At 34.3% G+C, this 12,027-nt stretch overlaps 1 protein-coding gene across 1 annotated transcript; it reads right to left on the bottom strand.

Moving 5' to 3' along the window:
• Positions 1-4,153: 4,153 nt before the first annotated feature.
• Positions 4,154-10,887, bottom strand: LOC102610014 (two-component response regulator-like APRR7). Its single transcript, XM_015533385.3, has 11 exons — positions 10,720-10,887; positions 9,549-9,958; positions 8,866-9,027; positions 8,610-8,743; positions 8,110-8,283; positions 7,365-7,542; positions 6,826-7,243; positions 6,679-6,706; positions 5,227-6,300; positions 4,609-4,682; positions 4,154-4,528 (listed from the first exon to the last, which is right to left on the bottom strand). The coding sequence occupies exons 2-11, from the start codon at positions 9,841-9,843 to the stop codon at positions 4,450-4,452; spliced, it is 2,616 nt and encodes an 871-aa protein (XP_015388871.1). The 5' UTR covers positions 9,844-9,958; positions 10,720-10,887; the 3' UTR covers positions 4,154-4,449.
• Positions 10,888-12,027: the final 1,140 nt, after the last annotated feature.

Here is a 12,027-nt window from a genome sequence, read left to right as displayed (position 1 = left end):
TTTAATAGCTGATAATAGTGTGGCGCCTAGAACTAAATTATTGATTTTTTTATACTATATTATTATATCGTGTTAAAAATGAAAAATATTAAGATTTTCTTTCGTTTGGTATTATATGTTTGAAATGCTTTTTTTGCGAAGTGTTATGTGTTTTAAACTAAAAATATATAACAATTCATTAAAAGGAGCGGGTTGAATGGATCCGTTCGAGTACTTGATAATGGTTAACGAATAGGTTTATATTTATATTTTTTTACCCATAAATTAATGGATGGATTTAGATATATTTAGTTTAACACAAGACAAAATCACTCAAATACAACCTATTACCAAGCCTACTTCTCTATCTTTAAGAATGATGAGATAAAAAATAATATAATACTAAATTAAAGACTCTAAAAAAGTCTTCAAATGAGGTTGTCCTCTCTCTTTTTTTAAAATCTCTCTCTTCAATATGATTATTCAAATGAAAAGGATAATCTCATTTAAAGAGTTTTTTAAAATTCTTTTTACATATGTAGTTCTTCAAATGAGAAGTAAAATAAAGTCTCATTTGAAGAGCCTTTAGGTAATGCTATTAGATGTTATCTATATCAATCAATTTATGTCTGTGTGTTTAATAGAATTTTACCTAATACTTAAGTGATGTCAACACCACCTAATACTATCTCAAATAAAAAATAATTTATAAAGCAAATTTTACATTTTTTCCATAGAAAGAATAAATAACTATAATACAAAGAAATTTTAAATCTCTTAAATCAATTTTGTGATGGTGCCGTCTAGATATTTAATAAGAATATATTAAATTCAATTTCAATTTTTTTTGAAAGGAATTTCAAATATTTTAGAAAAAGATTAAACCTCATAAATTCACACGTATGACTCCAACTCCTCGGTTCCCAAGCTCAACTTCAAGGTATTGCTTTATTAATAACTTGATTAACCGAAAAAACAATGTCATGTAGGATAAATGGCAATTGAATTAGGGTTTCATCAACACATATGAGTCCAAATCTTTCATTGGCCATCACTTGCCCTCTGGTCATTGCAATTACTCGACTTTATCGACTCATTATTCCACTTTCTCACTTTTATATAAGTGGATTTGTTCTTTCATCAGCAATTTAAGAAACTTATTTTCCAGCCAAATCTAACAAAATCTGAGCTTAAGATTCAAGCATATCCATATTCAAATAAAAGTCCGAAGTAGCCAAAAAGTAAAAAGACAACGTAATGCAAAAATAATAGCCAACAGAGGGACAATTATTATAGTGGGTTTGTTTGATGGGTGGGCTCCCTTTTTTCGGTAAAGTGATAAATACAAACAGCAGTATAGAATCAAAAAGCTTTATTATTTTATTTACTTGCGTGTTCAAAATTCCATCAAGTCCATTCCAAGGTTTGCACGTTGGGCGCACCAAAAACAGTATTATAATTCAATGATTGATCCAGAAAGTTCCACGATTCCACTTGTGCAAAACGGCACATGTCGGTAAATGTCTGAAATTAGAATAAGACCCTAGATGAACACGTGTCAGAAACCCATTTTATTGACTCATTTTGTTGAGAGAATGATAGAGGTAATGAGATGCTTGTGCTTTTTGGGATGCCTTTCTTATCAAAGCCTTATGAACAATATTTTTCTTTTTAATTTTCTTCGACAGTTAATAATATTAAAATGACAATCTGATAGGCACAGAGATTTTATGTCTTGATGAGACAAAAAAATAAGTATGCACGCGTCGTCTTATCTGAATATTTTTTTTAAAAAAAGAAATCCCAATTAAGCTAGTCGTAGAGAATAAATAATCTTTGAAAATATACTTTCTAGTGATCGAGTTACGAGATTTTGAATTGATTTTTGATGACTAATCGGATCAAATTATATTTTATTATATACATTTAATGAGTGGTGATCTCATGCAATTTAGATTTTAATATGTTCCGTGGGTGCAGAGGACATCCCAAATTCATAACCGAGATTTTTACATGCCACATTCTTCATGATCTGAGCATTTGTTGTGAAATTATTCAACTGTTTTACCGGAAGACAATTCAAATTCATAACTTAGATTTTGACATCAAACTAAATTGAAATGAAATTATAAAAATTGCATTATCCAATTAACGACGAGTCAAATTAAATTAGGGCATACACTTATTTTAAACCGTTAAAACACATTAAATGGCTGATACTTATATTTGAAAATAATTAGACAGTTAAGTGTAGTGCCATACCACATTATCGATCAATTTATAATGAAATTAACCAAGTGTGATTGTGATTGTGATATGTTAGAGAAAAATTTGATAAACGCGACATGATTTTATTATATTGACGCGCGAACATGTTTGACCTAATAATCCATGTCTATTTTTAAGAGATGTAAAATTTTGGTAACTCATACTAAAAAAAATAATAATAAGTAAATAAAAGAGAAGAACATCAAAAGTAAGATAAAAATTTAAATGAAATAGATGTATCACGTAATTTACATATTTTCTTCTCTATGTGGGCAAAGATTTATTACAAATGACTGATTGAATTATCATGATTTTATTAAAATTGTCTTATATAAGATTTTCTCTGCCAACATACATAACAATATCATGATATATAAGAGAAAAATTTGATAAACGTGACATGAATTTATTACATTGATGTGAATATATGTTTGACCCAATCATCCATGTTTACTTTTAAGAGACGTACAATTTTAATAATCCATATAACTCATAAGAAAAAAAAAATGAAAATAAGGAAGAACATAAAAAAGGTAAGATAAAAATTTAAAGTGAAATAGATGTATCACGTAATTTATGTCCTCTTTTTCTATGTGTGGACAAAGATTCATTACAATTGACATATCGAATAACTATAATTTTATTAAAAAATATCCAAGATAAATTTTTATGCACCATCATGCTTACTGATAGCTTCCATGAAGCAGCAGTAGGGGACCTGTTTTGAATATTAATGGTATTTCTTATCTCGCAAAGAACTGTCTTTCAACGTTGGTAGCAAGCTGGCAGATACGCGGATTGTAGCCATTCGTTGCATGTCAGAAAGATTTATAGCTGCTTATGACTTTGCAGTAATGTTTTATTGATTTAGTCATTATTTTAACTGCCCAAGAACTCGGTGTGTCGACAAGTCCGCATCCAAATTCCACCAAATTCCTTTTCCGAATAGTTGAAAACTCATTCGACACATTCCCATCCTTATCAGGCACCAGGCAACAGGCAACAGCCGGAAGTGCTTTCATTACTCTTCAGCTTTTGCTTGCTGCACTCTTGTTTTGGGACTCATGCACATGTACGTACACACGCCTGCATTGAAAGTTCAAGAGCTTTGGTTGAACAATCATGTCAAGACTCCATTATATCAACCAACACTACTTTAAGAAAGTAATTGTTGTGAAAAGCTGTGTCATGTTGTATCTTTTTCTTGCTTAGTCTCAATAGAAAACAAAAGGCACCGACACTCTGGGTATGGGATCATATAAATCTTTTATTTTCTTTTTTGACTTTTGGGGCCGCATGCGCTTGTCTTGGTCTATACTTGCCCCCACGTTGTCATTGGAAGGGTGGAGGGTTTAAAAGACTCTTTTTCGGTCACAAAAGAGAGAAGTTTAAGTCATTATAAGGAACACATGTTCGTATAAATGTTTATTTGTAGGTGTGAAGTAGATCTTACTTGAACTGAGTGTATTGTTTAGTTATGTTGCTGGTTGGATCTCCACCCCAAACCGTACACTGTAATTGCAAGGGAGGGAAGAAAAAAGAAAAAAAAAAGAAGAAGAGAAGAGCAAGAAGAAGACACTACTTTAGTCTTTAGTATTACTGCTCAGTTGCTCTCATGAAACGAAGTAATTGGTCAATAATGCGGATAAACGGTTTCATAGATAAGATTTCTTACTACTAGGTTTGTTTGACGTATGGAATACTTCTCTGTTGGTACCTAAACATTGCAGCCTAAGTGTTAATTGTCCATTAGGGCAGGCCTTGTTGTTACCCCAAAGTTAAATCCCAAGAACCAAACAAGATCTGAGAAGCAACCACACGACGGGACAAAACTGAAAACTTCCATCAGATCAACTTCAGTAACAAACAAGCAAATATAAAATTTTAATAGTAAACCAAATAAAAATAACAGAAGAAGCAACAGAGATTTATTGTTTACGCTTTTAGAGTTTAATCCATTCAAGAAACTCTTAAGTGAGTTCATAAAAGTTTACAACCATCAAGGCAGAACCATGGTTCCGTAAAATTCGTTTCAAATTGATCAAATGCGCCTACAAAATATCTCCAACCCAGTCCCAAATTAAGAATTTAAGACAACCCATTCCCACCATGAACAGTTAATGCTAATCTAATGTACACAAATTCACATGATCTATCAGGGACTAACGGTTGATTTTAAAAATCTGCCGCACTGCCACAATGTTATCTTAGATTGTCACTAGAATTGTCTTCAGAGGTATGGCCGTTGCTTGCGGTATCTTTTCCTGAATTGGCATCTGACCTGAAAGAAAATACAATCAAAACATATTTTATGAAAAACAAGGGATGATAACATTAACAAAATGCATATCAGCATCATACGGTAGTTGTCGAACAAACTGTCCCCTGACACGTGGCCTTTGTTCTGCCAATTTTTTCCGGCTTTGATATCGAACCTGAAAACAGAACAGAAGAAAAGCTAGTTTTGTCAAATAACTATAGTTTAGATATCAAAAGCAAGCATGAAAAAGCTGTTTCCCAACAAAATCAAAGTTTTAAATCATCTGTAGGAAAAAGTCTCTTGAGTTCAAAATAATCACAGGGCTGGATTCAACAATACTAGTCACAAAAGCATTATATTCCCAAAGGAAGAATATCTATCAGCTTAATGAAAAGTTCATAGTAGGTCTTCTAAAAATAAATCTTAAGATTAGACCACAAGGTGCCAAGGAAATGGAGATCAGAGGTACTAATAACAAAAACTTTTTATAATCCTGTATGTGGTGAACACTTGGAGATGTGGTTCACCACTACGAGATAAACTTTGATAATTTCGTGTTTTAATATTCAATATTTTTTCCCATTTGGCAACAAATGCTTCAAACATCAGCAGCAAACCTTAAATTTACAATGGCAATTAAAACTACCCAGCAGGACAGAGTCTCTACATAAACCATCCTTAGCAGCCAAGTAAAAACATAAGCAAAGAAAGAAAGTTACCCTCTTCCCGAAACACCTTTCTTTCCTTTTCTGGCGAAATTTAGTCAAGGCAGCTTCTCTCTGAGCAACCCAAACTTCATCTACCACATTTCCACTGATTCTTTCAGTTATGCCACCAACTCCACTATTTCCTGCTGCCCCATTGTCACTGTCCAAATTTGTTACTCCAGCATTCAAGGCAGTGCTGCTTCCATTTTGTCCATTGCTGCCGTGGTTACTCCCCGAGGCACTCCCATTCACACTATAATTTCCAGCATTACCTTCATTGGTACTCTCAAATACATTTGATGACCCACACTGTGGAGCTGCAGCTACCATATTCTTGAACGAGACATCATCACAGTCCTGTGGTGACTGCTGCATGTTGTGGTCGTGCTGATGATAATGACGGTGGTAGTGGTGGTGGTGATTCTCCACTTGAACTGAATGGTGTGACCCTCTCAATTGTGATTGACCTGAGTTAAGTCCCATATCATCCGTCTTTTCAGGTAAAAGCGGTTGAGATGAACAGATACGGCCGTTCACATCATAATTTCCAACATCACCATCATTGTTGCTCTCAAATACATTTGATGACCCACACTGTGGAGCTGCAGCTGCCATAGCCTTGGACGAGAGATCATCATGGTCCTGTGGGGACTGATGGAGATGCATGCTGTGACCATGCTGATGATAATGATGGTGGTGGTGGTGGTGGTGGTGGTGATTCTCTGCTTGAACTGAATGGTGTGACCCTCTCAATTGTGATTGACACGAGTTCGGTCCCATGTCATCTGTCTTTTCAGGTAACACTTGTTGAGATGAACAACTACGGCTATTCTGCAGAGCTTGGAAAGCAGAAGAGTGAAAAGGTTTGAATGCTGATATTGACTCTGACTTATCGTTTAAAGCTTCGGGCTTGAGGGTAACATATTTAGCAGTGGAGGCCATGTCGTTGTTGTTGCTGCTCCCATTAGACTGCCGATTGAGAGGAGTGCCATTCGAATGAGATGGAAAATTTTGCATTGTTTCTGTCTTCATTGCCACAGAGCTGTTATCTAGAGGAGAACAGCTTCCTACATTCCCAGTGAGACCCTGGATGACAGAGGTACAACTATTAGACTGGAAAGAAAACAAGGGTCTTGCCATTCTGCACTTGTGCTTTCCTCCCATCATTGTTAATATCAGCTGCTTGCCAATAGCTGCAAGCCATTGTATGATGCAGGTGATGCTGGTTTTTATTGGTGAAGAAGCCATATTATGATGAGGTTATGCATTTTTTTCCCCTCAGTGAAGAATATAAGGCACACCCGTGATTCATTGGTGTCCTTTTGCCCAAGATTTGTAGTGACTTGACATAATGCCATCAACATCTTAATGGTTGCATAGATATAAGCATAAGTAAATGCAACAACATATGAGAGCTATGCCAAAAGTCTTAGGATTCCACAGTCCAAAGGGGTAGATCATTACCTGATTTGCTGAAGACGCAGTATTGTATCTGCATATTCAAGTTCCAAAAGAAGGAAAAAAAATAAAAAGAGAAGAAAATAAAAGTTTTAGGCTCATTTTAATTTGCTAAAAACCCTAAAGTTTAGAGCCTTCAAGTTCAAATCATACTTTGAGAATGCAGAAAAAATTGAATGTCTCAACACATTGCAATCTTCATTTGCAGCACTTTGATCATCTTCCACTCCTTGCATCCTTTTCAAAGTTAGTTCCAGGCATGGTGTTTCTTTGACAAGTGATATATCAGAAGGGCCACTTGGAGTGTCAAAATCTCTGATTTCAGCATGGGGATTAGCATGATTGGCGTTTGCACTTGATGTGCTAGTAGCCTGATCTCTTCGTTTGCCACATATATTTTCATTGTCAACCTCCAGTTGCTTATTATCAAATGGCTTACTATCTACTTCCGGCAATTTAATCTTCTTTTTGCTAGTTTGCTGCGTAGATTTCTTCTCATGTTGACAATCACATTTTAAATCTGCATTTTCAGATACTTGCATTTCCAATCCTTTGTGCATTGCAACACCATCTTAAACATAAGACACATTTACAATTACCAGAAAGCATATAATAATAATAATAATAATTAAAAATAAAAAATAAAAAGATCCAACCAAGGGTACCACAGAGGAGCAAAAACAGATAGATACCAGGTTGTTCATCCTGCTCAAGACCATCTTTTGGTTCATTAAGATGCACCCACCCATTGCTAAATGATTCAGGCTTAGTATGAATCACCTGGGCACAAATGCTATCATCAGCCGATTGATACCGGGGTGATATTGGTTGGGGGCTGTCGACTTCAGCTGCCTTTTTGGTCCATGAACTCTGCAAAATAAATGAATTATCACATCTGACTTCTGTCATCAGTCAAAATTTACATTCTATTTATAGATAAGGCAGCCACAAAGTCCGAAAAGCATTAAATTTTATGTCTCTGTTCCAGATTTTTCTTGATTTAGGTCATCTCAATTAACATTTTATTTTCATAAATTATCCTTGAATACAGTTGCTTATAAATTGATAATAAGAAACCTTTGCTTAGAGACATATCATAGCATGGAATTTTGTTGATGATGTCAAGTATTAAGGAAATTCAGCAGAAACAGAGAAAGTGACTCTAGAAATTCATACAAGGGGAGCTTCTCTCACCAATGAACAGAAAGCTGTGATATTACTTATGCATTTGCACAGCTACTTTAATATTTATAGCCACAAGAGAGTATTAATACATATACCACTTCTCGCATGCTCTACCCCTTTTTCTGGCTAAGTAATTGATATTATGCATATTTTCCATTAAAACACACTTTTTATAACCATTCAAAAGTTATATAATTGCATACACCAAATGTATTCAAGCTACATAACATTCAAAGACCCATATAAAATCACCTGAGTGCCACTCCCATTGTCACTTCCATCTCGAATACTCAGACCATTACTCCCATTCTCAAGCTCATCACCGCTGCTGCTATCATTTTCAGAGCCGTTGTTACTTTTTGACTTTGCCGATTTTTTAGTCTGTGTTCCACTTTCACTACCACTGCCACTGCCACTGCCACTCGACTGTGAAAGGTTAAAAATTAGTCCAAAGACAAGAAGGAAATTCTAACATTCATTGTCCTTCAATCAACTGAAAGATGATACTGATCAAAGGTAAGATACATGAGACCATGAAATTAAACTTGCTTAAAACAGAAAACTTTGCAATTGGAATCTGTATGTATAATAGGAAATGAACCTTACAGCAAAATATGGTGCATTAATACTTCCAAGTTAAGGAATAACTTAACTTCCAAGTAACCTACAGACTTGACCAACAGTATCTGATTGAAAACCGGGGTTCATAACATGTAATTACACGTCTAAAGCAGAAATTCAGAGGAACTCACACTGTGGCATCTCCTCCAAACATGCTGCCAGAGATTTTTAAGTTCATTCTTCCTTATCGGTTTCACTAAAAAATCGACCGCACCTTTTGATAAACACTTAAAGACTATGCCCATAGAATCTTTAGGTGACATCACTGCGAACACATCTTATCAGATATCAAGGTAACTAAATGCATCAAGCTTGCAATATTCATAGGAAAATTGACCTTGCATTTCATGAATATCAACAAGGAAAGGAGTAGCGAATGATACTTACTTATCACTGGAATGTTTTTTAGAGTTTTATGCGTCATAATTTTGCATAAAAGACCAATTCCTGATACAACAGGCATGTCTACCTCCGTTAGAACAATATCAATATGATTAGTAAGATCTTCAAGAATCTTCCATGCATGAAGGCTGTTTGCAACAGCAGTAACTGCAAGACCAGATCAAAGTATAAGTTTTCACAAATAAACAGAGGTAAGGAAAAGTTGTCTGATGCAGCTCAATCCATATTGACCTAAGGTCGCACTTCAGATGAGGATACAAGTCTACAACTTTGATTTCACTATCTATTTACTACAGACTTAGATTCTGAGGAGTATAATTAAGTGAAGTATCTGGAAAAGGAATGATTGTAATTTCTTATTATTCAATAATTATATATCCCTACCAAACAAGATCATCTATGGAAGAAGACATCCATCACATGTGTATCCATTCTTTTAAGTGATATGATTAGAAGGTAAAATATGAGAAAGAGTTGCCCCTCCCTAGTTGGCACGGTAAACAGCAGTTAAGCCACACTCCTCTACTTGGGATTGTAAGTTGAAAAGAATGAAGCTATGAAATCAAATTCTAACAAAAAAATCTATACCATATTAAACATATTCTTGAGATTGATTCTCTGTTATTAAATGGTACTAATTGATTTCCATAGATTGAAACACAGATAACCTTCATAACTGCAATTCCGCAGCAGAGCGCTGACAACATGGCGAGTTGAATCATCATTTTCCACTAGAAGAACCTTCAACGACCTAGTAGGCAGAAACCTCTCCCAACGTATCACAGAACCTTGAGGTTGTTGTTGTTGTGATATCTGGAAACCATCATGGACCTGAATTGTTCCACCAGGCCCATTGTTTGAGTTAACAGCATCGTCAACCCTTGACTCATCTTCCTCTGATGAGCCCAGACCATGACCCTCACCAGCCACTCCATTCCCAACTTCCTTTTGCTCATAACACATACTGCCGTTTAGGATTACCAGCCCACTATATAAACCAAATTCAATAAAAACAGTACAGGATACCCTTTGTTCAATCTACCATGTTTGTATTTTATGTTGTCCACAGAACCAAACTCTGCAAACACAAAGCAGAAAATTTCAATAAGCAGACACCTACAAGCAAACTCAAGACTCTCCTTAAAACTACTAATAGTAAAACGAAACCCTCAAAATCACTTGCACATTGCACATCAGGAAATCCAGACACTTTTTTACAATACTCGAAACAGAAAATCAGTACTCAGATTTTAAGTTAAAATTTGTAAAGTGTAAATAATCCAGGATTATCAACTTTGGATATCTGTAGAAAGCATACAACTTCAATGCAATCTCTAATAAAAGGAAACAATTACGAATACTTTCAATACGTAGAGAGAAAATGTAATCCTAACTCATCTTAACTCAAATTCCATCTATAACTATTTACTCAGAAACAACTCAAACCCAGAATCTACCATCAACACAATAAAATAATGAAACAAACAAACAAACTAATAATACTAATAATAAAAACAAAAATAATGATATTAATATCCAATCAAACAGAAGAGAAAATAATCTGTTATTTTAAAATATGCAACGGAATCCACATGAGAAGTGTTTACAGACCACTGTTAGGTTACTCACAAAACAGAACCTATGAAAATGAACTCATCGAAAGAAACTTAGATCCAAATCATTCAAAATTGTCTCCTCTCAATACCTTTTTCTCATCTTGCAAACATAATATTAAAGAAGACAACAACAGACTTTTTAAAGCAAAAACTAATAGTATAATATAATATAAACATTTTATATAAATGAACAAAATAGAAAATAATTAAGAAAAAACGGAACCTTCACTCTTTATCCAGAGAATAAGATCAAGCCACCATTTATCAAATCTTAATTATTAGGAACTCTATTTTTTTTTTTTCCCCCTTTCTCTTGATATTGCTGGTTGCGAGAAATAAAATGCAGTGTTAAAAGAATCTGAGGAAGCAAATGTTGAAGTGGGAGAAGGAAGATATTATTTTGCTGACGTGTAACAAATGGAGGTGTGGAGGGCTCAGAAGCCACGTAGGAAGTGGCCCATTAATGTGGATAACTTTGAACCTTTGATGAATGCTGACATGGACAAAATCAAAAGCTGGGAGTTAAGAGTTCAAGCGCGAATCTTAAACGATCTTCAAGATCCAGAGACGGACACGTGGCTCATTGCGCGTGAAGGTATAGGTCTTCATTTGCGAACATCAGGGGATATACGGATACCATTAGCTGTAAAGACGGCGTCGCTTCGCGTGGCCTGCTGTATTGACAACAATACCCCTTTATCTGAACTTTAGATGGCAACAATTTCTTTCTTTTTTAAATAACTACTTGCATGCAAGCTCGCCATAAGCAGTGAGCCTTATCCATGTATTATATAACTTTTTTTTTTCTTTTTTCGGTTCAGTTTTACATTTTTTTTTCTTTTTCTTTTTTAATTTTTTGCCCTTTATGCTTTCATATACACAATGCACACTGTTCTTATCCGCTTTGCCCCTTCCATGAATCCCCTCTTCTTATGTTCAGAAGAGAGAATTTTGAATTTGTTTGCATTTTATTTATAGGGAGAGCAAGAATCCTTTAAAAAATAAAAAAAGGGGCAAAAATAAGAGTTAAACTTAAATTTTATTAAAAGAACAAATGAAGATTTGAGTAAATGAATGTTATCAGATATATATTGTTGGTATTACTAATATACTTACAAATTAGAATACAAAATAATCTTATCACTAATTAGTAACTACCATGTGTTAGATAAGAGTTGTTTTTTTATTATTTATTTTATCATTAATTATTAATAAATAAATCGTCATATGATATATTATTTGAAAACAAAACCTTATAAGTACGTCATTATCTTAATATTATATTTTTTAAAAAAATAAAAAATAAAACTTTCATTAATTCAACAAAATTAATTAATTAATTTTTTCACTGGAAAGGATTGAAGGCACACAATAATTTCACACCTTTCTAAGACTGACTTACTTAGAGAGTGTGCAATGACATTACAATATTTAGGAGTATGAAGGATTTTGAGTCTCTAAAAATTCTTTCATTTGTCTTGAATTTTTTAGATAACGCAACAGATCTGTGATCTGCTGCTTTTCTTATTGT

The sequence above is a fragment of the Citrus sinensis genome, chromosome 8 (genome assembly GCF_022201045.2).
Source record: "Citrus sinensis cultivar Valencia sweet orange chromosome 8, DVS_A1.0, whole genome shotgun sequence".
NCBI classification, from domain to species: Eukaryota; Viridiplantae; Streptophyta; class Magnoliopsida; order Sapindales; family Rutaceae; genus Citrus; species Citrus sinensis.
This window is presented reverse-complemented; position numbering and strand designations above follow the sequence as displayed.

Coding starts and splice junctions, on each gene's coding strand:
- LOC102610014 (XM_015533385.3), bottom strand. CDS start 9,843: ATGTGTTATGAGCAAAAGGAAGTTGGGAATGGAGTGGCTGGTGAGGGT. Junction 8,284..8,609: donor TTTGGAGGAGATGCCACAGT/GTGAGTTCCTCT, acceptor AACCTTTCACAG/TCGAGTGGCAGTGGCAGTGG. Junction 7,244..7,364: donor TGAGCAGGATGAACAACCTG/GTATCTATCTGT, acceptor CTTATGTTTAAG/ATGGTGTTGCAATGCACAAA.